Here is a 24,129-nt window from a genome sequence, read left to right as displayed (position 1 = left end):
ATAATATGAGAAGAATCTGTGAAAGGAACATAGAAGGATTAAATGAAAGGAAAGGAAAGTGAAGAACATAAAGGGTGAGGTTTTTGTCCCGGAACGCCGTCATTGCTTGCTTGCTTGCTGTTTTCGTATCCAATGTGGACTCGGGTGGAATCGATGATGTGAATGAAAGGAAGAAAGGAAGAAAGAAAGAAAGAAAAAAATATTAGACTGGGTGTAGTAGGGTCATGAGATGACACGAGTCGAGTGTTTGGAAAGATATGTGACGTGTCGAAACGCCATATATCTCCCTAGTTGTGATAGTACCTGGTAGGAGATGTCGATGCTACCCTCGAGTAGAGTCAGAATTACTCGTAGACACGTCCCCATCAGGCGTCTCCGGAGCCGGAAGCGGAAACCCATCGCCGTGCCCCATAGCCGCCGCCTTGGAGAAGCCCTCCCGCGCGAGCATGGTGTTCAGCACCGCGCAGTTGTAGGCGGCCTCGCCGGGCGGCACGACCAGGAATATATAGGTGTTGTCGGTGAAGCGGCCCAGGAAGACGTTGAACTGCGGGGTCTTGGTGTGCATGACGACGAAGCCGGCGGAGGCCGGCGTGGTGTGGGTGTTGCGCGCGGCGCAGTGCTTGAACGCCTTCATGATATTGGACAGGCGCTCGTGCCGGTCGTAGATGGGGTTCAGGTCCCCGACTTCGGATGAGACCGACGTGACGGTCAGGAAGGTGGAACGCTCGAATAAGATGACCTCCTCAGCGCCGATGCGCTTGGCAAAGGCTTGCAGGAAGCGCTCGATGACTGTTAGGTTGGGGATCAGGCGGTGGACGATGCCGGCCCATGCCTTGTACAGCGACTGGTCCCAGATACTGCTGCCGAAGGTGTCGATGGCGAAGTGTTCCGAGCGGCTGCGGATCAGTGCCGAGCGTTCCTCGTAGATGCGCTGGCGGTGCTCCGCCTGGATCAGGTCCAGCTTGTGCACCAGACAGAAGACGTAGGCGTTGGGGCTGAACTCCTTCAGCGCCGTGATGATGGCGTTGTAGGTGTCTAGATCGCGCTCCACCTCGCGAGATTCGATGTCGAAGACGTAGATCATAACGGCGACGTCCGAGAAGATGTTGCCGCGCTGCGACGCCAGATAGGTCTCCATGAAGGCATCTTGTCTGGTGGATGACGAGGGGGGGTCAGTCCATGGTCCATCAATTGGGGAACGTTCCCTCTAGATGAACAAGTGGCTGGAGAAAAAGAGACGACTACAAACTCACCCACCGCAATCCCAGAGGTTGAGAGTGAGGTTCCCCATGAATTTGACATGGCTGTGCTCCACATCAATGGTAGCACCCAAGCGCCGCACATCCTTGGCGACGTAGTTGCTGAAGATGATTGACCGCATGGACGACTTCCCCGAGCCGCTCTTCCCCATCAGGAGAACCTTTCTCTTCTTCTTTCGCACATCCATGATGCAGGATCCCTCTCCCGAGGTCAGAGGGAGCCGGAGTGGAGGCTATACCCCGCAAAGTGCGGGCACGGAAGGGATTCCAAATGAAAGTGATCCGATGGAGGGGATTCGAGTCAGGACCGGTCACTGACTCCCATTGAAGAGCAAGACATGCAGAATGGGCTAGACCAATGGAAGGAACTGAAGTTGGTAGGCGACATGCGTGGGGAAATGTGGAGAGAGGAGAGAGAGAGAGATGAGATGACTTTCAATCTTCCGGTCATGTAGTCCGGCCCAACAGATGATCCGGGGACTATCACATGACGTGACCTGCCGTCTGATCTTGGCGGGGCTCGAGCACATACGTCATATTTGGAGCTGTTGCTCTAGTGAATGTGCAGGACTAGGAAAGGAACTCGAGAAGATGGATTAGGTATACATTCTTATTGCGCCAAGTCATTCCTCCCATACAAATCCCAATCATCATTGCTTTTATCCCGGCCCATACACAAGAAATTATATACCAAGAACAAAATCCAACTATATCAATAGTGGAGACAAGAAAGAAAATATCAAGAAAAAAAGTGAGACAGAAGGAAAGAGATATCGGTACTCCGAAATCAGGCCCAAGGACAAAAGTATAGTAAACAACAAGTACAGAAATATAAGGCACGTTAACATCGGGTCATCAGAGTCATCACGCCCATAGGCGGCAAAGGTATCGAAAGAATCAACAGTACAAAGGAGATACGAAAGAGCCATTAGAACACCGTCCCATCGGAACGGATCATGATGGGCGGTTCTTTCGTGTTGGGTCGGGAGACCTCGGCGATTTCACGGCCACCCTATAACGATGGTTAGAATCACGTATGTAGTAGGTGATTTGCGACACGGGGTGAGAGCGTACCTTCCATGATCCAGCCTCTAGCATCTGCGCCAAGGACAATTGATCCTCCCCTCTCAGACCCAGCTGCGAGTTCACTTCGTCCAGCAGGTCGTCCAAAAATCCGACCGTGACCGCGCGCCATTCGACTACCACGTCGTCATCGGCCGAGAAGAAGGGAACGACCTCCACGCTGGGCTGCCCCCGAATCTGGGCGTTCTGCTTGTACGCAGCAACCCCTCGCTCGAGGTCCTCGTCCTTGAGGGTCAGCAGCCCCATGTCAATCAGGAGGCCACCGTTGCGATACTCGGGCAGCCCCGTGAGCAGCTCACTGCCCGCAAAGTGGATCTTCATCAACCGGGACATCGGGACCATGATGGAGTAGCACAGCCATTGGGTGAGTTTGTGGAATGGTACAATGTTCTCCCACGACTGCGCGGGCGGGGAGGGAGGCAGGGTCGAACAGGGCCAGGCGTCTCCGATCGAGAGGCCATCCACCTGGGTTCGGGACGGGGGCCAGATGGGGGTGAGCCCGTCCATCAGGACGGTCCACAAGGTGGTGATGGGAACGATGGGCACCGACGAAGCTAACGTGGATGGGTGACACAGGAGATAGTCTGTCGATCAAATTAGCCCCACAACTTCTCGCGTCGCGCCGTGCATTCCCATCGCGGGAGGGGGGGGGGGGGGTGAGCTTACCCAGCATATTCCCTGGTCGCGCATCCACCCCGAAAAATTCCTGGTTGTTTAACGCCTCCGAGAGTCGGATGAGAAGGCCAGCGCGGCCCTCGATACCCGCGAGCTGGTTCCCTTCCGAGTGCTGCATTCCCTTGGCGAGCACGTCGACCGTGATCTTCTTCAAACCGGCGCCATCCACCTGACAGGGTTCGGTCGGGTCGCTGCTGAACAAACCCGACTTGAACATCTCCAACGTGGCGACGGCCAACCCCTCACTGCGCGAAAAGATCTTGCCGGATTCCTTGGACCGGTAGGACCACGTGGTGCCAGCACCAGCGTCTAGGAGGACGGAGACAACGAAGAGGTCGATGAGGCGGCGGGTGCGTTCCTGCGCATCGATGGAGCTGGGCCACGACTGCAGCAGTTGGTTGATGCGGGGGCGACCGCCCACATCAAAGTGTTGCCAGCGGCCGTGCGGGGGAATCGACTCATAGTCGGGCGCATAGTCTCTCTGTCCGGACGGAAAAGAACGAGCGTTAGGGCGCTTGCCTCGGGGTTACACAGGATGCGACCAGAAACTCACCTTGATGATGGAGACGATATAGGACGCGGTGGAGGAGAATTTCGACATATCGACCTCGAAATGGCGTAATTGGTTCTTTTTGGCCTTGGCCAGGACGAGATTGGAGCGTTCGCGAACAGCATGGATGCTGCGCAAGTATGCAGCCGGGTCGAGGGCGGGATCGGGAGGTTTCGTGATGGACAGCTCGGGAATGGAAGAAGGCATGGAACTGCCTTTATAACCGGGGGACTTTAGAGAGGCACTGGAGTTGCGAGCACTGTTGATGGAGGTGTATGACTCTTGCTCATCCGTGTCACTATGGACCGAGATTTTGGAGTCCTTTCGCTTGAAGATACCCATGGCGAATGGAATGGGGGGGGAGTAGAGGGGGGGTGAGATCCGTAGAAAGAATTTCCGTATTGGTCGAACGAACGGACCGTTGGAAGGGTTCGTCGGGAATCGACGGGATCTCAGATCGAGTTCGCAGCAAGACAGAAGGTTGTCGCAAGGATCGTGCGCGAGGAGGGGGAGGTGATGGGAAGGGGGAGAGGAGGGGATCAATGGGGAGAGGGGAAAAGAGGAGAGGGAGGAGTAGGAGTAGCGATGCCAGAGAGAAAACAAGCACGAGACCGACGATGTCCCTGGATCCGGCAAAGAAGGGGGAGTCCCTACATAAGAAAAAAAGATGATGATCTGCGGATGAATAAAAGGAAGAACAGGAAGAAAGAAAGAAAGAAAAATGTAAAGAAGAAAATAGATAAATAAATAAATATAATAAAATAAAATCAGAGAAGGGGAAAAATACAAGGAAAAAAAGGAAAAAAAAACCCAAACCCAAACTAAAAGCGCGGGATTTATTTGGATTCTTCCATTTATGCTTATTCTGTTGGATTTCCACCGTTCGATCTGTATTTATCCAATTGTCTCCATAGGATTCTACGTAATTAGATATATTTTATAGATAGATAGATAGATAGATATACAGAGATATACCATTTAAATATGGAAAATAGACTGAAAATACAGGTACCTACATCACGGATACCAAATTCAGGAGGCCGACCCAAAAAACCACTAGTTCCTGAGAATGTTCTGTCTTGCTGGGATGATGGACGCCACTAGTTGACCCTCTCGGATTTCGGGAGGTGGAGCAGAGCTTGGACGAGACTCGATGCGATTCTTTGGGACTGGGTATGCATCTTGTTGATATTTCCGATATTGCTGATATTGTTCCGACCTTATCAATGGGGTATATGGATTGTATTACAGGTATATAGATGTTACTCGAGAAGTCACTATCACACAGTAGAGCAATAAGAGACAGTAAGAAACAGAAGAGAGAAGAGAGAAGAAAGCACGGCCCACGGAAGCTTGATGGACCTGAATGAATACAAAAAGGGGTGGACTGTGCGGGTCATCAATCTGGTATATTACCAGTATACTGGTATTGGTATTACCACAATCTCCCCATTAGTATCTCGGTCGATTTCCTCATCCTCCAGACGATATCATGCACATTCTCAAGATATCATACTATAATATCTATACTAGATGATAGTCATCCTTTACCCCACTGCGGACGGGTCAATACCGAGTTCAACCTAGCCATTTCCTTGCACTTCGGTTTATTCCGCCTCGCGCCTTGGAAAAATGGTTCCACCTCGCTTTCGATATACCTAGTATATACCCTGTCCTCTCGACGATGTAGTATTCGATCCGCCGGAAGAGCGGCCCTATCCAGACTCTGTAGAGAGTAAAGAATAGACCATGATTATGAAGGACCGAAGCTACCGGAATTGCCCAGACCCACTCGCCGGCTAACTTCCTGTGGAGGTCTTTGGGTCTGGAATTTATACCTTCTGCCCCTCTTTCCCCTTCCTCCTGGTTCAAGAAGGTTTGCCTCTTCAACCGAACCCCCACTTATACGGGAGACATGATTCTGCCGTCTGGCCAGACTGTGCGTCTTTGATAGTGTCCCTGCTGCCTCTTTTTCAACCTTCTTTGGCTGCAGGAAAAAGAACCCCTCAATGCCTCGCCTGCATGTGATCCATAAGCTTCCTCCTCCTATGGACACGACGGCACAAATCCCTGTCCGCAATCGGCCTCCCCGACAGATAAGAAACCTGTCAGTGTCAGTGTCAGTGGTCAAGTCGACTAGTCTGTTGCGGCTTGATTACTGTGAACCTGGGTTGGAAGCGCCCTGCAGCAGAGTTAGTCTGTTTCACCTTCCCCCATAGTAAATCACCATCATAATATGGATAATATGATAAAAATAAAAAAATGGAAGAGTTGGTCCAAGTTGAACCATCAACCATCCCAGCTCCCTTTCTGGTTCGGGGCCGTGCAATGTCGGGTGAATGTGGGTCGACGTACAGCTATTACCAATTTACCTAATGATTCCGAGTCCCTTTGAGTTCCTTCTCAAGCTGCACTGCGGCAGTCGGGCAACTCAGAGGCAAAAATGAGCAGCGTCTGGATATCTGACAACCGAGTCTTCTCTTCCCTTGTCCTTTTTGGCCGAATATGTTATGGATCCCGCGTGAGATTTGTTGATTTACGCCGATCCGCTCCCTCAATACTCGCTTAGAATCATCTCTCCGTCTCATCCAATCGTAAGTATGGCAACGTATCGAGCTAAAGACGGCCATTTCTTCCCTCGGATGGCTGGGCCTGGAACTGGAAGAATACTGCCGTGGTCCACTTTTTACCTCGCCGCTCCAGTCTCCCACAATCCAATTATCACTCCGATGACTCGCAGGTTTTTGAACCCTCCCAGAGCCGAAATACGGACCGTCGTCCTCTGGTGCCGGATGGAAAACCAACTCCTCCCCTCTTAACCCCCCACTAGATTCCTAACCTGCATCCGTAATGCCAGCCCGATAAAGTTTTAGCTAGCGACCACCCCCATGCCCAGAACGCGCGCGTCTAGGTTTGTGGGTTGCGCCAAGGGAGTTTGGTCCGTCGCACGGCGCACAACAACCTGGGTAGGAGATTCGGATTTGAGACTTCCCTGAATTCCTTCTCGGGGATTGTCAATTGTCTTACGCACTCGATTTTCATAGCCGGCAGTAGGTTGGCCGCGAAACTACCGGTTCTTTCCGTCCAGTGTCGGGACCTCGCCCTGCCTGTAGACAATAACCATTGGCATGTCCTTTGTTGACGAGCACCGCTCTTGTGGTCTGTAGTTGTACCCCTCTGCCTCCGCTCCACTCTGGGTGGGTAGGACACCGTAATAAGTTAACGGTCAGGTGGGCGGTGTATTGAGTGGTGTACAAAGTACGAATGGTCATCGTGTGGATTACCGATCAGGCGAGAGTAATCGCCGGAGGACTCTGGATGGGAGTCATGGTGGGTCGAGGAATATTACTCCGTCAAGCCCTGTTCTTGTACGTACAATAGGTCTGCTTTGTCACCTGCACAATTGTGGCACAACGTGGAGCATGCCCAGTCACGTGGGACATCACGTTCACGTCACACCAGCCACATCAAGCAATGCACCGCCACAGAGCCACAATGACGGTCGCGGCCTGAGTCCGCCCATCTTCATCCCCTTCCCCACGCTCCATCTCCGATTCCCTCGCGTCCTGATCTCAAGATGGCTTGAACCGGACGGCTTGCTCAATGTTTGATCTGCCAATGGTGTACGTGCTGCCTTTCAATCTCTCATCTCCCTCCCCCCCCTTCAGTCTGATCCCAATCACATCGCTCCGACGGTGGGTGATGTGACCAGATCATGGAATCCGCTGTTATACCCTCATGGTATCCCACGACCTCCTTCCTAATTCAATCCTCGCCAGACTCTCTTCTCTCACCTCCCGCTATCCCATCATAAATTGCAATGGACGACCTCAACGGTCTGAGTTGGACCCCCAACTCCTCCAATGACGCCCGCAAACCCCCGCCGATGAGCTCCGGCTCCAACTACCTGGTCCCGCCCATTCGACACAACGACAACTCCGGCCGGTCCACGCCCATTTCGACCTCGTCGGGCGTCTCGTCCAATGCACAATCCAAGCCCGCCACCCCAGGCAAGGACAGTTTCGCCGGTCTCGTGTCCTTCGGGTCCTCCAACCCCAACAAGAACCTGTCGCTTGTCGAGCAGCAGAAGAAGCTCCAGGAGGAAAGAGCCCGGAAGGACGCAGAGAACAGATCTCGTTACGAATCGCAGTATGGAGGGCAGAATAACCAGTTCTGGGACACCTTGGAGAAGGCCCCCAGTAGCAGGACCGCCTCGCCTGCCGTCGCCCCGCCACCGCAGAAGTCCACCTCCCCCGATGAAGACGATATCCTGGCTGCGTTCGATGCGTCCGCCCCCGTGGACGCTTCGACCAATTTCCCCATCCCCAGTCCTACTCCGTCGCCGCAGGTTGGGGCGAGACCATCCTTCCAGACACCTTCGAACACCACGAGCGCTGCGGGCCAGGGCAATGCAATGACGTTTATGGATGATGATGATCCGTTCGGTCTCAACCAATTGAAACCGAAGCAGACTCCTTCTCCGCAACCGGCACAGACCGAGGACGATGATTTCCTCGGTCTGTTGAACAAACCGGTATCTGAATTCCCCCGCGAGCCACCCGCTCAGCCCGCGCGGCCTTCTCCGAGGCCCTCGCCGGCCCCCCCAGAGCGCGAGGGACCGACCCCGCCCCCAAAACCTTCCAACGGAGTAGATCGTGCGGTGGCGGAGTTGGTGGACATGGGATTCCCGGCAGACAAGTCCAGCCAAGCTCTGCGGATGACGCCGTCGGGGAAGGACGTACAGGCGGCCGTGGGCTTGCTCCTCACGCAGGCCCATGAAGAGGCGCGCCAGAAGTCTCGGAACAGCCCGGCCATTGGGGACGCGAGCCGCAGTCGGGAGCGGAGCCGGGGTCCGGACCGCGATGTCCCTTCCTGGATGCAGGAGGAACGCTCTCGTGCCCCGCGAAGCCGTCCCGACAGCATGTCACCCTCGGGTGCCGATAGGGACCCTTCTCAAGCCGCAGCGGCGTTTGGGAATAACTTCCTCAAGGCCGCGAATTCTTTCTGGAAGACCACAAACAAGAAGGTGCAGAAGGTGGTGAACGAGTTGAACGTGGACCATGATCCCAGTCAGCCCAAGTGGCTGAAGGATGCCTCCGCCCACGAGGAACCCTTCCCGGGCGAGACTCAGCGGCCGGCTCGCCAGGAGCGGGCGAAGCCTGAAGGATTCACTAACGAGGCCCTCCTTCTGGAGACCGGTTCTGACCCCCGTCCGTCACGGCCCTCGAGACGGCCCACGGATGAGCCTCCATCGCGCACGCACAGTCGCGACGTCCGGCCCCAACCCCCTTCGGCGGGCGAGAGACGGTCCCCGCAGCCGGCATTCCTGCGACAGCAGGCGGGGATCGAAATGAGGGACTCCCGGTCGCGCGCCTCCAAGCTCGCGGTCGAGGAGCAGTCGGCGCAAGCATACGTCAGTCCGGCTCGCAGAAAGCGGCCGACTGCCCCGTCGCCTGCTCCCGCGCAGAATGTTGATCTGTTCGAATCCCCCGCCCCGCCGGCTCCTAGCCGTCGGCGCCCGTCGCCGTCGCCCGCGCCCACTCCGTCTTCCCGAACCTCCACGCCTTCTTTCAAGACTCTCCCCGCGAGGCCCAAACCCAAAGCGCCCCCGCGGACCATCCCGTCGGTCTCCCCGTCTGCCCTGTCGTCCACCCACCGCGAGCGAGAACGCGCCGCACAGGCGTACAAACGGGGCGACTACGCGGCGGCGCACGAAGCGTTCACGTCCGCTCTCGGACCGCTCCCCGACCAGCACCCGATCACCATCATCGTCCGCAGTAACCGCGCCATGACAGCGCTGAAGATCGGCGAGCCCAAGGTAGCCATCGGCGACGCAGACGCAATCCTACAACTGATCGGACCATCCAAAGGCGACGGCGAGACCATCGACCTGGCCAACGGCGAGCCCGGCAAACCCATGAAGGACTTCTTCGGCAAGGCCTTGATGCGCAAGGCCGAGGCTCTAGAGCAACTGGAGCGATGGGCCGACGCGGCCCAAGCCTGGCGTCAAGCCGTGGAGAACGGCCACGGCGGCAGCACCAGCATCCAAGGCCGCAACCGATGCGAGACCGCCGCGGGGATCAACAAGCCTGCCTCGAAGCCTGCCACGCCAGCAGCAGCCGCCCGACGACCGCCTGCGCCGGCCTCGAAGAAGTCCGCGCTCGCCGACCTGCAAGGCGGTGGTGGACGGTCTCCACATGCCGGCTATGACTCGGCTGCCGTCAGTCGCCTCCGCGAAGCCAACCAAGCGGCAGACCGCGCGGATGAGGAGAAATTCGCTCTGACCGAGAGCGTAGACGCTCGTCTGACTACGTGGAAGGGCGGAAAGCAGGACAACCTGCGGGCGCTCCTGGGCAGTCTCGACACGGTGCTGTGGCCTGAAGCTGGGTGGAAGAAGGTCAACATGTCGGAGTTGATCATGCCGAATAAGGTCAAGATTCAGTATATGAAGGGGATTTCCAAGGTGCATCCTGATAAGGTTGGTTTTCTCTTTTTTTCCTGATGCATGATCATATAAGATGATGAATGTCATGAGCAAAGCTAATCCAAAACAGCTCCCGACGAATGCCACGACCGAACAACGTATGATCGCAGGGGCCGTCTTTGGGACGTTGAACGAAGCGTGGGATAAGTTCAAGAAGGAGAATAACCTTTAGCTTTTTTCTTCTTCTCCTTCTTTACTTCTTACTTCTTTTCTTCTTTCTACATCTACTTTTATTTCTACTTTTATACCGTCTTTGGCAAATGTTGTGTGCCTGCATTTATACTACATGCTTCTTGTACATAGACTTGACTGACTTACTTGACTTGACCATTCTGCTTGAAAACATAGAGAACATTTATCCACCATACCCATACCATACACCAACCTGCGTATAGTTCCTCAATAAACAAGCTGATAAATATACAATGCAATATTATCTATCATCATGATCTATACAAACTACACCAACAACAAACCACAGATAAAGCTAACTACTGCTTCTCCGATTCCTTCCTCTCCCGCTCCTCCCTCTTCAACTGCTTCTTCCCCTTAGGCTTCACCTCCTCGATCACCCTCTGAGCAGGCCACTTCTCGCAACACCGCTTCTCATCCTCCTCCGTCCAATCCCGCGGCAGCACAGCAAACACCAGCCACGACGTATGCGTCTTCAAATCAGGCTCAGTGCGATGAATGAGCCTCCCCTGCTTATAACCCGGGACATTCTCCTCCCCCTCCTCCCCTTGAGCTTCTCCCTTGAGGGCATCCTCCCCCTCGCGCTCGCGCATCAACCCACCCAAAGGCAGCTGATCCCCCCGCGCATCCCTCTCCTTCATAACCTCCCTAAACCGCCTCGTGCGCTCCTCGATCGTCCGCGTCTTATCAACCGCCTCGTCCACCGTCCGCGGAAACACCACCGCCCCGCGCGCGCCCTCAAACTCCAGCCCGTACTTCTCCCGCTTGACCTCTATCCGTCGGTGGTTGACCTCCACCATCTCGATCTGCAGCCAGCCGAGCTGCCGCATGGCGCTGATGGTGCGCTCCGATTGCTCGAGGCAGGGCGAGAACGTGCAGATGTAGACTGGGGTTGTGGGGTCCAGCGCGGATTGGATCCCGCCTTGCGGGGTGGATGTCGCTGCGGCTGCGGCTGTTTCTTGTTGTCGGCATTCGCGGGTTAGGTGCCGGAGGGCGAGCCAGGGGGCCGGGAGGTCGAGGAAGACGGCGTTTGCTTTCGGGGAGGTTGATGATGATGCTGACGCTCCCTCTGTGGAGGGGGAGGTGGAGGTGTCCCTGTTGAGGAGGAATCCGTCTTCGTAGACGTCTCGGTGCGTGACTTCGACGAGGCCGTCGAGGCCGTGCTCGGAGATCTCTTCGCGGACTTTGGACGCGCGCTGGGCGTGGAATTCGAAGCTGTGCACTTTGCCGTGCTTGCGCTTTTTCGGGGGCTGTTGTTGTTGCGTTTCGGGCTGCTGTTGTTCGGAAGGATACCCGTTGAAGACGGCGCGGACGGCCGCGTGCGTGAAGGATCCGCTTCCAGCGCCGGCTTCGATCACGCTGCTCCCTGGGCGTACGCACAGCCTGTGCAAGATGTAGCTGTAGTCTGGGGTGTAGACGACTTGGGTGCGGTGCGGGAGGGAGGCGGTCCAGAGCTCGGGGGTCGGGTACAGGAGGTGGAGGAAGCCGCTGGAGGCTGCGACGGCGGCTTTGGGTTTCTGCTGTTGTTTGGATTCTTCTTCGGCGTCGTCTTCATTGCCGGCGGCGGTTGGAGTCGGGGTGGAGTCGGCGTCGTTGTCGGCGCCGGCGGGGCCTTGCGCTTCAGGTTGCGCCGGCCGCGCGATCCCGTGTCGACTTTTGAGGCGACGATCTGGGAGCCCCATGGTTTGTGGTAAAGTGTGCTGTGCGGGAAGGAGCCGAACCGCGTGTTGACTACTTTGCCTTCGTTGTAGCCTAGGCCTTCGTCGTCGTGCGCGCGCAGGATGGTCGGGACGGTTTGGTCGCGGCGGAGGTGGAGGAGGGCTAGGGAGTCGAGGGGCGCTTGGTCGCCTGGGGTGAGGAAGGGGGAGGGCATGGTGGGTGGTCTGGTGGACCTGTTGGCTTGTGGATCTTTGGCCTGTTCGTTGTTGTGCTGCTCGTGGAGAGATCGGTCTTGAGGCGCCAGCTTTTTTCTATGCGGATTTGCGACGGAGAATCTATCAATCAAGCATCTTGGCGGGAGATCTGATGTCCCTTTTGGGGCAAGATCGGCGTTAGGGCTCAGGGCTCAGGGCTCGGGGCTGAGTTTTCCCTCCTCGAATCTGATTGGCTGTCAGGAAATGCGCCGGTGACTCAGGCAGTCAGGCCTCCAACAGGCTCCCAGGCAGACAACTGTATAATTCGTATTAGATCGCATTATCATTGGTCATCCTCGGAAATATGCCTTGAGCTGCCCCTCGTTCTTCAATCAGCGCCAGCATCATCTTCTCCCTCTTTCTTCTTCCTCTCCATGCCCCTCTCCCTCTCTCTCTTCCTATCTGGCCGCTCCGCTCGTCTCGCTCTCCGTCCACTGCCGTCCATTTCGTCTCTCCGTTCACCACTCCGCCTGTCCTCGCGATCCATGGCCACCGCGCGCCAGCAGCCGCCATGGCGGCAACCGGACCTCCACCCCGGCGCTGAATCCCGTCTGCCTCCTCTGAAGGTCTACAATACGTTGACCAAGTCCAAGAATCCCTTCATCCCGCGCGATCCAGAGGCCAAGCAGGTCTCCTGGTACGCCTGCGGGCCGACGGTGGTAGGTGTCGCTGCTATTGTCCAGCCTGGTTTATGCTGATGGTGTTGTGACTCAGTATGACGATGCGCATTTGGGACACGCTCGCAACTATGTTAGCACCGATATCATTCGCCGCATTATGCGCGACTACTTCAAGTTCGACGTCAAGTTTGTTATGAACATTACGGATGTCGATGACAAGGTTGGTGGATTCGCGAACTACTCTTCTCAACCCGAACTGGTCGCTAATATGAGTCATTTAGATCATTCTGCGCGCCCGACAGCAACACCTGTTCAATGAGTTTGCGACTACCCACCCTCATGTCGATGCGGAAGTCCTGGACGTCGCCAAGAATGCCTACAGTGCCTACGTGAAGAAGAACCTCCCCTTGCTGAGCCCCGACCTCCCGCCCGCGCAGTACGCCGCTGAAGTCGAGAAGACGTACGCCGTCGTGCTCAATGGAGGCCCCCTCCCCGGGAACGAGAAGGCTGGCGATGACGAAGCTAAGACCAAGATGCACATCAAGACGGTCGCGTCCGGGGCGGCGGTGATCGCGGAGGCCGAGCGCGTGGGCGCGGCGGCTCTGCCCACGGGGTTCCCCGAGCGGTTCTACACGGAGGCGCAAGATGTGTTGCTGCCCTACCTGGATGCCCTGAAGGGGGCGTCGATCGACGCCGACGACCACAGCATCTTCACCAAACTCACCAAGAAGTACGAGGAGCGGTTCTTGGCGGACATGCGAGACCTGAACGTGCTGGACCCGGACGAGCTGACGCGCGTGACCGAGTACGGGGCCGAGATCGCCGAGTTCGTGGAGAAGATCGTGCAGAACGGTTTTGGCTACGTGACCGAGGACGGCTCGGTCTACTTTGATATCAACGCGTTCGAGGCGGCGGGCCACCCCTACGCCCGCCTGGAGCCCTGGAGCCGGTCCGACAACAAGCTGCTGGCCGAGGGCGAGGGCTCGCTGGCCAAGAAGACGACGGAGAAGCGGTCGGCGTCGGACTTTGCGCTCTGGAAGTCCTCCAAGCCCGGCGAGCCCAGCTGGGCCAGCAGCTGGGGCCGCGGCCGCCCCGGCTGGCACATCGAGTGCTCCGCCATGGCGTCGGCGCGTCTGGGCCGCCAGATGGACATCCACTCCGGCGGCGTGGACCTGTGCTTCCCGCACCACGACAACGAGCTGGCGCAGAGTGAGGCGTACTGGGCGGGTGAGCCGACGGACCAGTGGGTCAACTACTTCCTGCACATGGGTCACCTGAGCATCCAGGGGTCCAAGATGAGCAAGAGTCTCAAGAATTTCACGACGGTGCGCGAGGCGCTCGACCAGAAGCAGTGGACGCCGCGCAGCCTGCGCGTCGTCTTCCTCCTGGGCGGGTGGAAGGACGGCGTCGAGATCACGGACGACCTGGTCAGCGCCGGCAGCTCATGGGAGGAGAAGGTGACCAACTTCTTCATCAAGATGAACGACCCTTCCGCCTTCCGCGCTACCGCCAACACGGACACGTCGCTCGCCCCGGCGCTGACAGCCGCCCAGGCCGCCGTTCACGAGCACCTCTGCGACTCGTTCAACACGCCGGCCGCCATGGCCGCCATCTCGGAGCTGATCTCCAAATACAACAGCGCCGACAAGGCGACCGTCAAACCGGAGGATGTCGAGGCGATCGCCCGCTGGGTGACGTCGATGGTCAACACGTTTGGACTCAACGGTGCCGCCAGCCCCGACAGCACCACGATCGGCTGGTCGGGGATCGACGTGCCGGAGGACGCCAAGCCGTACCTCTACCCGCTGTCGGCGATGCGCGACTCGCTGCGACAGGCAGCACGGGGCGCTGACGGCGTGACGCCCGCGACGATCGCGGAGATCATCGCAGAGCCGACCGAACCGAGTGCGGAGGCGGCAGACGCCGCGGCCCAGCCGTACGCAACGGTACTGAGCGACTTCCGCGGCAAGTTGACGTCACTACCGGAGTCGGACGGACTCAGCAAGCAGGTACTCGCACTGTGCGACCGGGTGCGCGACATCGACCTGTTCGACCTGGGCGTGTACCTCGAGGACCGCGACAACCTCCCCGCGCTGGTGCGACCGGTGACGCAGGAGCTGCTGCAGGCGCGGCGGGACAAGGCGCAGCGCGAGCATCAGAAACAGCAGCAGAAGGCCAAGCAGGAGCAGGAGGCCCTGCAGCGGCTCGAGAAGGGCAAGCTAAGCCACCTGGAGATGTTCCGGACGAACGAGTACAGCGCGTGGGACGACGAGGGTCTGCCGGTTAAGGATGCGGCCGGCGAGGAGGTGACCAAGAGTCGGGCTAAGAAGTTGCGCAAGGACTGGGAGCGCCAGAAGAAGCTCCATGAGGCGTGGCTGGCGGCCCAGTCGGGGTAAATAGGGCGTAGAGGGTGCATTCGAGGCGTTTTGAGTTCATATCGATATCCAGGAGATCATCCTGCTACATAGCTATTATCATCCTACTCTACGGTTATTCTGTAGGTTATACTCTAGGTATACTGTAGATTATCCTAGGATACAGTTGATTATACTAATATTATCGACACGTATTGACTGTTGACGCATCTGAAAGTGCCCGGATCACATGCATGTCGGACTGGCGTTCCAGGCATCCATTTTGATCACATTATCAATTTCGCCTCCTTTTCTCTCTTCTTCTTTTCTCTTTCTTTCCTCCGTTCTATTCCTGTCTCTCTTTCTATTTCTCCGTCTCGGTCTCTTCTCTCCATCCAATATCAGCACTGTGTCGTTCCCCGCATTCAGGGACTAGGCTCAACAGACTAATCAGACCGATCCGCCCCCTCGCCCTCGGTCGCCCAACCTCGGCAACCCCGTCTGCTCCACCCGCGGTTCGCTGGGATCCATTCATTCATTTCTATTTATCTTGTCCGACTCGCGCTGTTCTGTTGCTGGTCCATTCACGATACATCTGTTTTTGTGACTTCATCATGCCTTTCAATACTGCTTTGACCCGGAAGCTGGGCATCGCTGGTAAGGACAGTCGCGTGAAATCTGCAGGCGGTCATAGGCTAACAAGTCGTCTCTACAGTGCCCGTCGTCCAGGGTGGGATGCAATGGGTGGGATTCGCTGAGCTGGCGGCTGCCGTCAGTAATGCCGGTGGTCTTGGTATCGTACGTCTGACCGTTTGAGTAGCAAGTTTGGAGTCCTCGATCGAAGAATTCTAACAGAGAATGAAATAAACAGTTAACAGCCCTCACCCAACCGACGCCCGAAGACCTTCGCAAGGAAATCCGTCGCTGCCGCACAATGACCAAGAACCCCTTCGGCGTGAACCTGACTCTTCTCCCGGCTCTGGTGCCTCCCGACTACGCGGCCTACGCGCAAGTCATCATCGACGAGGGCATCAAGATCGTCGAGACGGCCGGCAACAACCCCGGTCCCGTGATCACGCAGCTGAAGAAAGCCAACACGATCATCCTGCACAAGTGCACCACCATCCGCCACGCCAAGTCGGCCGTCAAGCTGGGCGTCGACTTCCTGTCGATCGACGGCTTCGAGTGCGCCGGCCACGTCGGCGAGCACGACATCACCAACTTCATCCTGCTCAGCCGCGCGCGCCAGGAGCTCAAGACCCCGTTCATTGCGTCCGGTGGGTTTGCCGACGGCCAGGGTCTGGCGGCTGCGTTGGCGCTGGGCGCTGAGGGTATCAACATGGGTACGCGCTTCATGTGTACCGTTGAGGCTCCTATCCACCAGAAGGTCAAGGAGGCGATCGTTGCGTCCGATGAGAACAAGACGGCGCTGGTGCTCCGTCGCTGGAAGAACACCACCCGTCTGTTTGCCAACAAGGTGACGCAGGATGCGCTCAAGGTGGAGCGCGAGAGCAAGAGCGGCGAGTTTTCGGACATTGCGCCGTTTGTGAGCGGGAAGCGTGGTCGTGAGGTTTTCCTCAACGGTGATGTTGATTACGGGGTATTTCTCCCTCTTTCTTTCTTTCTATCGGCTCTATCTTTGCGGTATGATACTGACCATGGTATAGGTGTGGACTGCCGGCCAGGTGATCGGTCTTATCCACGACATCCCGACATGCGGACAGCTGCTGAAGCGCATTGATACGGAGGCCCAGGCGGCCATCCAGCGCAGCCAGTCGCTGTTCTCGACGCAGAGCAAGCTGTAATTTAGTCGATACTCCGATCAGACAATATAAACTTGCATATAGTACAGACGATATAACTTTCATAGTACCTAGTTGGTCACGAGAATACTACCACCCATCCTCCTTGCAGGAAGGCAAAGGCAACAAACCATCCACTCAACCTAGCAACGTTCACGTTCACGACAGACTAGATATGTAGACCCCTTGCTCTGTAGATTGTGATAACCACCGCCTGCCTTTATCGTCTCGAGGCGGAGGCGAAAGGCGTCTCGTTCCTTGCAGGGTCTCCTTGCGTCTTGGTTAGGTCGGTTTGACGGTGTGGACGAGGTAGCAGGTTGAAACGAGTGTCTTGACGACGGCGTAACCGTTTACTCTGGTTTACTGAGATGGTGTAGCAGATTTGTCTATGTGTCTATCTATCTGTTTGCCTATCTGTCTATACTTAGTACTACCGTATCCACAACCAACTTAACCTTCAACTTAATCTATAGAGAAATTCGATCGATAATCCGCGTACGTGCACATCTCATCTACACATTGCGTCAACTATCGACTCGTGCATGCATCATCATTATCTCCTGATCGTGATAGTATTAATCTCCGCATCTCACCATCATCATAATCATCATCCGTTAATCACCACGTTGCTGGCGCGACGTGTATACGTGCATACATACTGTCAGGAAGACATAAATATAGCCTAACGTCGCCTCTACATCTGCATATTGAATTACCTTCCATATTCATCATCCATCATTCATTCATCCGATAATCCATACCTTCATTCCCATAGAGACAAATCAACAAAGAAGAAGAGAGAAAATGGGCATCCTCGACCCCATAACATCCTGCATCCAACGCAGAGCCAAGTCCAAATCCATCTCTGCGACTTCGTCCACGGAGCCGAGATCCAGATCCAGATGTCGCTGTCGGCAGCGTTTGACAGCGTGGTCGATGGATTTGACTGCTGAGAAGAAGACGGCTGGTAATGATAAGGAGGGGGAGGGCGAGAATGGTCCTACTCCACTTGAGGATGAGAAGGACAAGCCGAAAAAGTTGGTCAAGAGGTCGTCTTCGCAGGCGACGGCGTCGATCCGGATTGTGGAGAGTGAGGGGGATGATCTTACCTCGTTCTCTGCCAATAAGGACGATACTGGCGACGATAATAACGGCGACAGCGACACCAAGACAATGACGACGACGACAACAACAACAACAGAGAATCCCAACACAACAGAAGATCGCCAACCCCCACGCAGCAAAATAGAAGACATCCCCGAAGAAAGCGAGCCCACCACACCCGAAAAGACACCCCCTCCACCTCCAGCCACAACCCCAGCAACACCACACAGCAAAAACGCCCTCCAGAACAAACCTCTCCCCCTCCCACCCGTCAGCACTCCCAGTCCCAGACCCAGACCCAGACCCAGCAGCAAAAGCAGCAGATACACCCCCGACCCGCTAACAAGCGACCCCATCACCACCGACGAAGAATGGTCTCCCAAACGAGCGAGCTCCCTCTTCCGCCTCAGCAGTCGACGCTCGCTCATCGAGATCGTCACCCTGCTGCAGACGACTGCCCAAGCTGCTGCTGCTGCGGCCGCCACTGCGCCGAGACGGCTGCACCCTGGTTTAGGGAGGGGTGGTAGCCCCGGTGTGCCTGCGAAGTCGCCGCTAAGGCGGGGGGTGACGATTCCTTCGGCGTCGTCGGCGGGGTCGTCTTCTGAGGGGACGATGATGGGGTCGGATTCGGAGACGGAGGTGTCGTTTGCTTCGTCGAGTTCGTCGATCATGCTGCCTGCTTGGACTTCTTCCAAGGGGGGTTTTGTGCGTGGTTCGACTGCTGCTACTGCTCCTGCCTCTGCCTCTGCCACTGATACCATTGGTAGTAGCAGTAGTGGTGAGGTATCAGAGGAGTTGACAGAGGGTGAGAAGAAAGAAGGAGACAGCAAGAAACAGAAAAAACACCGAAGGAGAGCCGCAGAGGTGTTTGACCAGCCTAAGCCGCTGCGGTGGCATTCGCGCCGAGCAGAGAGCGAGAGTCGACTGGAGGAGATTGAAGGTACAGAGAAGACTCTTTTTCGGTAGATGGGCGTTTGGGGGGGTGATTCGTTGGATGTCGTTGTTTGGCCGCGTGGGTTTGGCGTGGGTTGTTTTTGGGTTGTAATATATTATATTTTACTCATGACTGTGTTAACACTTGATATATAACTTTATTTTGCGCACACAAGGTATTGATCATTGGGAAACTATAGTTGAAACTGACATGGTGGTCAGACCTGGAGGTCAGGTGCAATGGTAGCCCTAATTATTCTTCTAATCACTATTAGAAGAGCCAGAGAGAGAGAGAGAGAGAGAGAGAGAGAGAGAGAGAGAGAGAGAGAGATAAAGGACAGCCTACGAAGACCTACTCGATACAAACTACAAGAAAGATTCAATCAAATACATAAATTAAGACAAGACCAATAAACAAAGATGATCTAATTAAACCTAAACGAATGCAACATCCCCACTCACTTTCCCAACGTACCACGGCGAGCGTGCCAGGCAGTACAAGAATGTAAAAGTACACAATTGTCCAAGAGCCATCGCCCAATCGCCCACCACAGGACCAATCCCGCGGTGGGCATCATGTTGAATCCGTTTAGAGGATGGAGCCGAGGGCAATGCAGGGCAGAGCCAGACCGACCAAGCTCTCCGAGGCATCGGCGGGCGAGTCCTGGCAACAGGCAATGTTCTGCTTGCACTTCTGGTTGAGCATGTCCTGCAGACCGATGGCGATGATGGGGACTATTCTTGATTAGTGTCTCTAGAAACAGAATGGACACAGGAAGGGGAAACATACTCTGGAGAGGGAGCTTGGAGCACTGGTTGAACAGACCCAGACCCTCGGAGCCAGAGCCGGCACCGAGCAGCTCAGAGAGAGCACCGGACAGCAGACCGTCGTTGACCTTGGTGGAGTCGCCGGTGTAGGTTGCCTTGTTGCAGCAGGACAGCTGGGCCTTGTCACCGCACTTGGCGGAGGCCTGCTCGACGGTCATGTCGTCGGGCACCGGGAAACGGACCTGGGAGTTGCCCTTGTTGTTGACGCCGTTGCCATTCTGGATGTCGTCGGCGAGCTCCTGGGGCTGGGGGAGGGCGGCCGCAGTGGCGGCGAGGAGAGCGATACCGGAGGCGATGCTGAACTTCATTGTGAAGGTGTGGTTTGGAAGTTTTTCCGTTTTTTTTTGGGATTTGTGTATGAAGGAGAAAAGTATAAAACAGAAACTGGTCTGAGAAGAGAAAGAGAAAGGCTTGAAAGAGAGTGATTGTGAGGATGGATAGAAGAAAAAGAGAGCTCTTCTACGATGTTGGAACGTCCTTATATAGATGACGGTGGAGGCTTCCCTCGCTCCTAGATCCTCTCATTGTTGATTTTTTTCGTCCACCCAGATTCAGGCATTCTCCCTACTTTCGCTACCTTGTTTTGCCCCCTCTCACCCTGTTGTGTGGCTCACCTCTCTGTCTCTCCTTCCCACTCGCCTTCCTCTCTCACTGTAGATGCGCATGTCTGACCGGAATGCAACCATGCAAGGATCAACGCCCCTGGACTCTTCACCATCCTCGTTTCTGTCCCCTGATCCTTGATCCATGGATTCGTCCCTGGGTCTGGTATGGACGAACAGCGTTCTCTGCCCTGATTGACGGAGCCCCTAGCCACAGGATCCATGTCGGGCATGCCGAAGGTGTTTTGCGCCGTCATGTTCTACCCTCTGTTTCATACCCTCGCTTTCCGGGTGGATCCCCCGTTACATTCCATCAGTCTGATGCGGTCCCGATTTCGACTGGGGGCGGTCAATCCTGCCCATGGTTAGGGGGGGGGAGGTTAGGTAGGTAGGTGGGTAGTTACTGTTTACAGGATCCGACTACAGTCGTTACGTGGATCATTATCGTCAGTTCAATCGTGCATTGATCTCGCAGCTGTTCTATGGACTCGCTCGTGCAGGATGCAGATGTCATCGGGCACAGGCACGGGTACAAACACAGGCACAGGCACAGGCACAGCGAGCATTCAAGGTTGCAGGACATACCCAGCCTGCAAGGGGCCGCAGAGAAACCTGAAGGGCACTTGAACTAGGGACGGTCCCTGCACGAGGCCTAGTGGAGTCGAGAATTGCGCGGTAAGGGATAGACCTCACTATTCGAGAGTTAATTTCCGAGTACAGGGGGATTCATGACTTCCGTTTGCGATTTCGATCTTGTTTATTTTTATTCTATTCTATGACTCTTATCTTTCTGGTTGTGTTGTGGTCGTCATCGATATGGCTGGATTCCGCTTTCGTTGCTTGCTTGTGGGTCAGTGGGAGGTCGTTCCTGTAACGTTGGCACACCCTTTACTTTTTTTCCAAAAGATTAGGAAATTGACTTTTCTTGCCTTTTCGCAACGTTGTAGATGTTGAGGATGAGCTTCTTCCAGATGCAGTAACTCGTGCATCATACTTCCGCCCAGCTGCATCGACATGTCTTCAGGAGATACGTAGACACATAATCCTCCGAGACAGCATCTCGACGTCAACAACCAGCAAACACCCCGTATCTCATTGGGCAGTACATATCTAGCCCTTGTTCCACCCCTTAGACAGCACCACTTACATTCCTCGACCTCGTCTCCCGCCCGGTCCCCATCCCCATCCCCCGTTGCGTTACCCGGAGAGACACATCCGATCGACAGCCATCCCTTGATCGACTGGATTCCAAGCTGTTGCAGGGGCGTGCAGATCTCTAGCTGACCCTGTCCCGTTTCTGGGGAGGAGTCTGGTCGGCACGAGTCCAGATCATGCACAGGTATGCGCGTGCGCAGGGCTTGATTTGATATGACTTGAATTGGGGATGGTTTGATTGGGAAGGTTTGGGGCGGGTTCTTCAGTGCTTTATTGGCTTGTTTGGTTGGTTGAGTGATGGGATGATCTTTTGGTACGGCTTGTTTGTTTTGTTAATGCTGTTTCTATAGTCTCTGCTGTTTCTGCTTGGTTTCTTCTCGGTTTCTCCTCGGTTTCTACTTGGTTCGGATGGTGTTGGGATGAAATGAAGCTGGAGAGGAATTAGGGCTAGCGGGATCATGGGACTGGCTTTCTTCATCGATTGGAACATTCAATGATGTTATCACGCTTCACATAGTTATAGATAGATAGAATCAATTATAGGCTGTACATCATGAGATCAATAAGGTCTTTTGCGGAAATCATGTCTAGAGAGTATATTTCTGTTTGATACCTCCTTTGATACCTCCTCAGATACTACTGCTAGTTAGAAGTCATTCAGAGTAAATGACTAGGGAACTCTGTTTTCTCTTGCAGGAAATCAAGACTATCTCATACATATTACTAGCAATGAATTATACATTGTCAGCTTGCTATGATATGTTGGCATGTCTTAATTTGATCATTCGTCTAAAAGCTCCAATTGGCGAGTGGTATGGTAGATCTTGATATCCAATATGATTTAGTATCTTTCAACGGATGTTCTTCAGACCAGTCTACATGTTTTGACTAAACTAAGATTTACTAGTAGAGATATATAGACATGATAAAGCTACTAGAGAATCAAACTAATAATAATATGCTATATCAAGTCGTATTCATGTATTACTATGATAGATGTTGCGGTTAACTCCTTCAAGTGTAGAAATATATAATATGTTGTTGAACTAGAAAGGCCTCGACTTGTCTACCTCTAGCATTATACTACATTAACACGCCTCTACTCGAATTGACTTCCGTCATACAGAACTAAAATTTTTCATAAACGGGAAAAAGATCCATCCTTCCATAACTTTGCAACCCTGCAGTAAATGACTATATATACCCGATATTCTCGAGTCCGATGTGACCGCGAATACCCGATATAGATCGAGTACTTGATCTAACCCGAATAGGATAGCTTCCTCTTATGACCGCATATGCTTACTAACACCCTTATACACGGCAATGAGGGAACTCGGACCCGAATTATTCGTCGAGATCGCCGTCCCTCACCTTCATTCAACTCCTCAAGTCAAGCTGCAAAAGAAGAACAACGAAGCGACAAGAAAAAAAAAAAGACAAGAAAAACACGAAAGAATATAGTCTAAAAAGAAAGAAGCAGTGCTAATCATCATGGCGCCACCGCCTCCCCAAGACACAGACTCGCTGGGTGAGGCCGCGGAGAACCCGGCCGAGACCAAGACATCGCACGGGGAGGTGGAAGAGGGGGAAGAAAAGGAAGAGGAAAGAAAGGAAGAAGAGGCACAAGAGGAAAAAGAGCAAAGTGAAGAAGAGAGAGAGGAAGAAGAAGAAGAAGAAGACGGAGAAGTGACACAATCGCAACAAGCCGACAGCAGAAACCCAAGCACAGAATCTCACCCTCAACCAGAGAACACAACAAAAAAGGAAGAAGAACAACAAGAAGGACAGCAAGAAGCACCTCCGCTCCCAGACGAAGAGCTCCCCCCGCCCCTCCCGACCGAGAACCCCCCCTCCCACGAAGACGACGGCTGGGAACCCGTCTGGGAACCCTCTGCACAAGCCTTCTACTTCTATAACCGCTTCTCAGGCGCCTCACAGTGGGACAACCCGCGCGTGCCGGACCCCACCACCTCCGCCCCAGGCGACGCTGCCGGCGATGGCCCTGCTGCTGCTGCTGCGTCCCCGCCCGCTCCCGCAGCCGTGCTGGGAGGCTACAACCCCGCCATCCACGGCGACTACGACCCGACGGCGCCGTACGCGCAGCAGTACGAGCAGCCCGGCCAGGATGCGCAGGCCGCCGCTGCCGCTGCTGCTGCTGCAGCAGCAGCTGCGGGCGGGGCGGACTACGCGGCGCTCGGGACGTTCAACCGGTTTACGGGGCAGTGGCAGACGGCGGAGCAGAACCCGGAGCGGCACAATGATGAGAATAAGTCGCGGCGGCAGATGGGGGCGTACTTTGATGTCGATGCGGCGGCCAATTCGCATGATGGGCGGAGTCTGCGTGCGGAGCGGAGTGCCAAGAAGTTGAGTCGGAAGGAGCTGAAGATGTTCAAGGAGAAGCGGAAGGAGAAGAAGGAGGAGAAGCGACGAGCTTGGCTGCGGGATTGATCATGATACCTTTTCTTCTTTATTGCTGTTTCTTGTCTATCGGCGCTGTACCGTAATATATAACTGGGTTGCATGGGTTTAGAAGTGGGGATGATTGTATTATCTATCAATACGAAGATGTCTA

At 55.0% G+C, this 24,129-nt stretch overlaps 9 protein-coding genes across 9 annotated transcripts; 5 read left to right on the top strand and 4 right to left on the bottom strand.

The window, feature by feature from the left end:
• Positions 1-322: 322 nt before the first annotated feature.
• P168DRAFT_264889 (Rag GTPase GTR1) lies at positions 323-1,447 on the bottom strand (the record flags this gene model as incomplete). The annotated part of the gene is made up of 2 exons (XM_024834885.1): positions 323-1,151; positions 1,254-1,447. 2 exons carry the CDS (start codon positions 1,445-1,447, stop codon positions 323-325), a joined length of 1,023 nt encoding a protein of 340 aa, XP_024694908.1.
• Positions 1,448-1,854: 407 nt separating this feature from the next.
• On the bottom strand, positions 1,855-4,242 carry P168DRAFT_249033 (URC4/urg3 family protein). The gene is made up of 4 exons (XM_024834150.1): positions 3,571-4,242; positions 3,009-3,498; positions 2,334-2,926; positions 1,855-2,271 (listed from the first exon to the last, which is right to left on the bottom strand). Exons 1-4 carry the CDS (start codon positions 3,907-3,909, stop codon positions 2,188-2,190), a joined length of 1,506 nt encoding a protein of 501 aa, XP_024694907.1. The 5' UTR covers positions 3,910-4,242; the 3' UTR covers positions 1,855-2,187.
• Positions 4,243-7,118: 2,876 nt separating this feature from the next.
• On the top strand, positions 7,119-10,406 carry P168DRAFT_264883 (UBA/TS-N domain protein). The gene is made up of 2 exons (XM_024834884.1): positions 7,119-10,045; positions 10,122-10,406. Exons 1-2 carry the CDS (start codon positions 7,388-7,390, stop codon positions 10,221-10,223), a joined length of 2,760 nt encoding a protein of 919 aa, XP_024694906.1. The 5' UTR covers positions 7,119-7,387; the 3' UTR covers positions 10,224-10,406.
• Positions 10,407-10,541: 135 nt separating this feature from the next.
• On the bottom strand, positions 10,542-12,213 carry trm61 (tRNA 1-methyladenosine methyltransferase subunit GCD14; the record flags this gene model as incomplete). The annotated part of the gene is made up of 2 exons (XM_024839292.1): positions 11,898-12,213; positions 10,542-11,763 (listed from the first exon to the last, which is right to left on the bottom strand). The coding sequence occupies exons 1-2, from the start codon at positions 12,114-12,116 to the stop codon at positions 10,543-10,545; spliced, it is 1,440 nt and encodes a 479-aa protein (XP_024694905.1). The 5' UTR covers positions 12,117-12,213.
• A 428-nt stretch (positions 12,214-12,641) lies between these two features.
• P168DRAFT_231783 (cysteine--tRNA ligase) lies at positions 12,642-15,172 on the top strand (the record flags this gene model as incomplete). Its single annotated transcript, XM_024833297.1, has 3 exons — positions 12,642-12,815; positions 12,871-12,996; positions 13,058-15,172. 3 exons carry the CDS (start codon positions 12,642-12,644, stop codon positions 15,170-15,172), a joined length of 2,415 nt encoding a protein of 804 aa, XP_024694904.1.
• Positions 15,173-15,481: 309 nt separating this feature from the next.
• On the top strand, positions 15,482-17,059 carry P168DRAFT_309360 (NAD(P)H-dependent flavin oxidoreductase). Its single transcript, XM_024839291.1, has 4 exons — positions 15,482-15,787; positions 15,846-15,928; positions 16,002-16,730; positions 16,798-17,059. The coding sequence occupies exons 1-4, from the start codon at positions 15,745-15,747 to the stop codon at positions 16,933-16,935; spliced, it is 993 nt and encodes a 330-aa protein (XP_024694903.1). The 5' UTR covers positions 15,482-15,744; the 3' UTR covers positions 16,936-17,059.
• A 540-nt stretch (positions 17,060-17,599) lies between these two features.
• Positions 17,600-19,137, top strand: P168DRAFT_288265 (uncharacterized protein). The gene has a single exon (XM_024836747.1). The coding sequence runs from the start codon at positions 17,737-17,739 to the stop codon at positions 19,000-19,002; it is 1,266 nt and encodes a 421-aa protein (XP_024694902.1). The 5' UTR covers positions 17,600-17,736; the 3' UTR covers positions 19,003-19,137.
• Positions 19,138-19,349: 212 nt separating this feature from the next.
• Positions 19,350-20,224, bottom strand: P168DRAFT_302672 (hydrophobin family protein). Its single transcript, XM_024838682.1, has 2 exons — positions 19,760-20,224; positions 19,350-19,704 (listed from the first exon to the last, which is right to left on the bottom strand). Exons 1-2 carry the CDS (start codon positions 20,103-20,105, stop codon positions 19,559-19,561), a joined length of 492 nt encoding a protein of 163 aa, XP_024694901.1. The 5' UTR covers positions 20,106-20,224; the 3' UTR covers positions 19,350-19,558.
• A 2,716-nt stretch (positions 20,225-22,940) lies between these two features.
• P168DRAFT_288263 (WW domain-containing protein) lies at positions 22,941-24,122 on the top strand. The gene has a single exon (XM_024836746.1). The coding sequence runs from the start codon at positions 23,049-23,051 to the stop codon at positions 24,003-24,005; it is 957 nt and encodes a 318-aa protein (XP_024694900.1). The 5' UTR covers positions 22,941-23,048; the 3' UTR covers positions 24,006-24,122.
• The last annotated feature ends 7 nt before the right edge of the window (positions 24,123-24,129 follow it).

Source organism: Aspergillus campestris (assembly GCF_002847485.1).
Source record: "Aspergillus campestris IBT 28561 chromosome Unknown P168scaffold_3, whole genome shotgun sequence".
NCBI classification, from domain to species: domain Eukaryota; kingdom Fungi; phylum Ascomycota; class Eurotiomycetes; order Eurotiales; family Aspergillaceae; genus Aspergillus; species Aspergillus campestris.
Note: the sequence above shows the minus strand (reverse complement) of the source record. Positions and strands in the feature narration are given on the sequence as shown.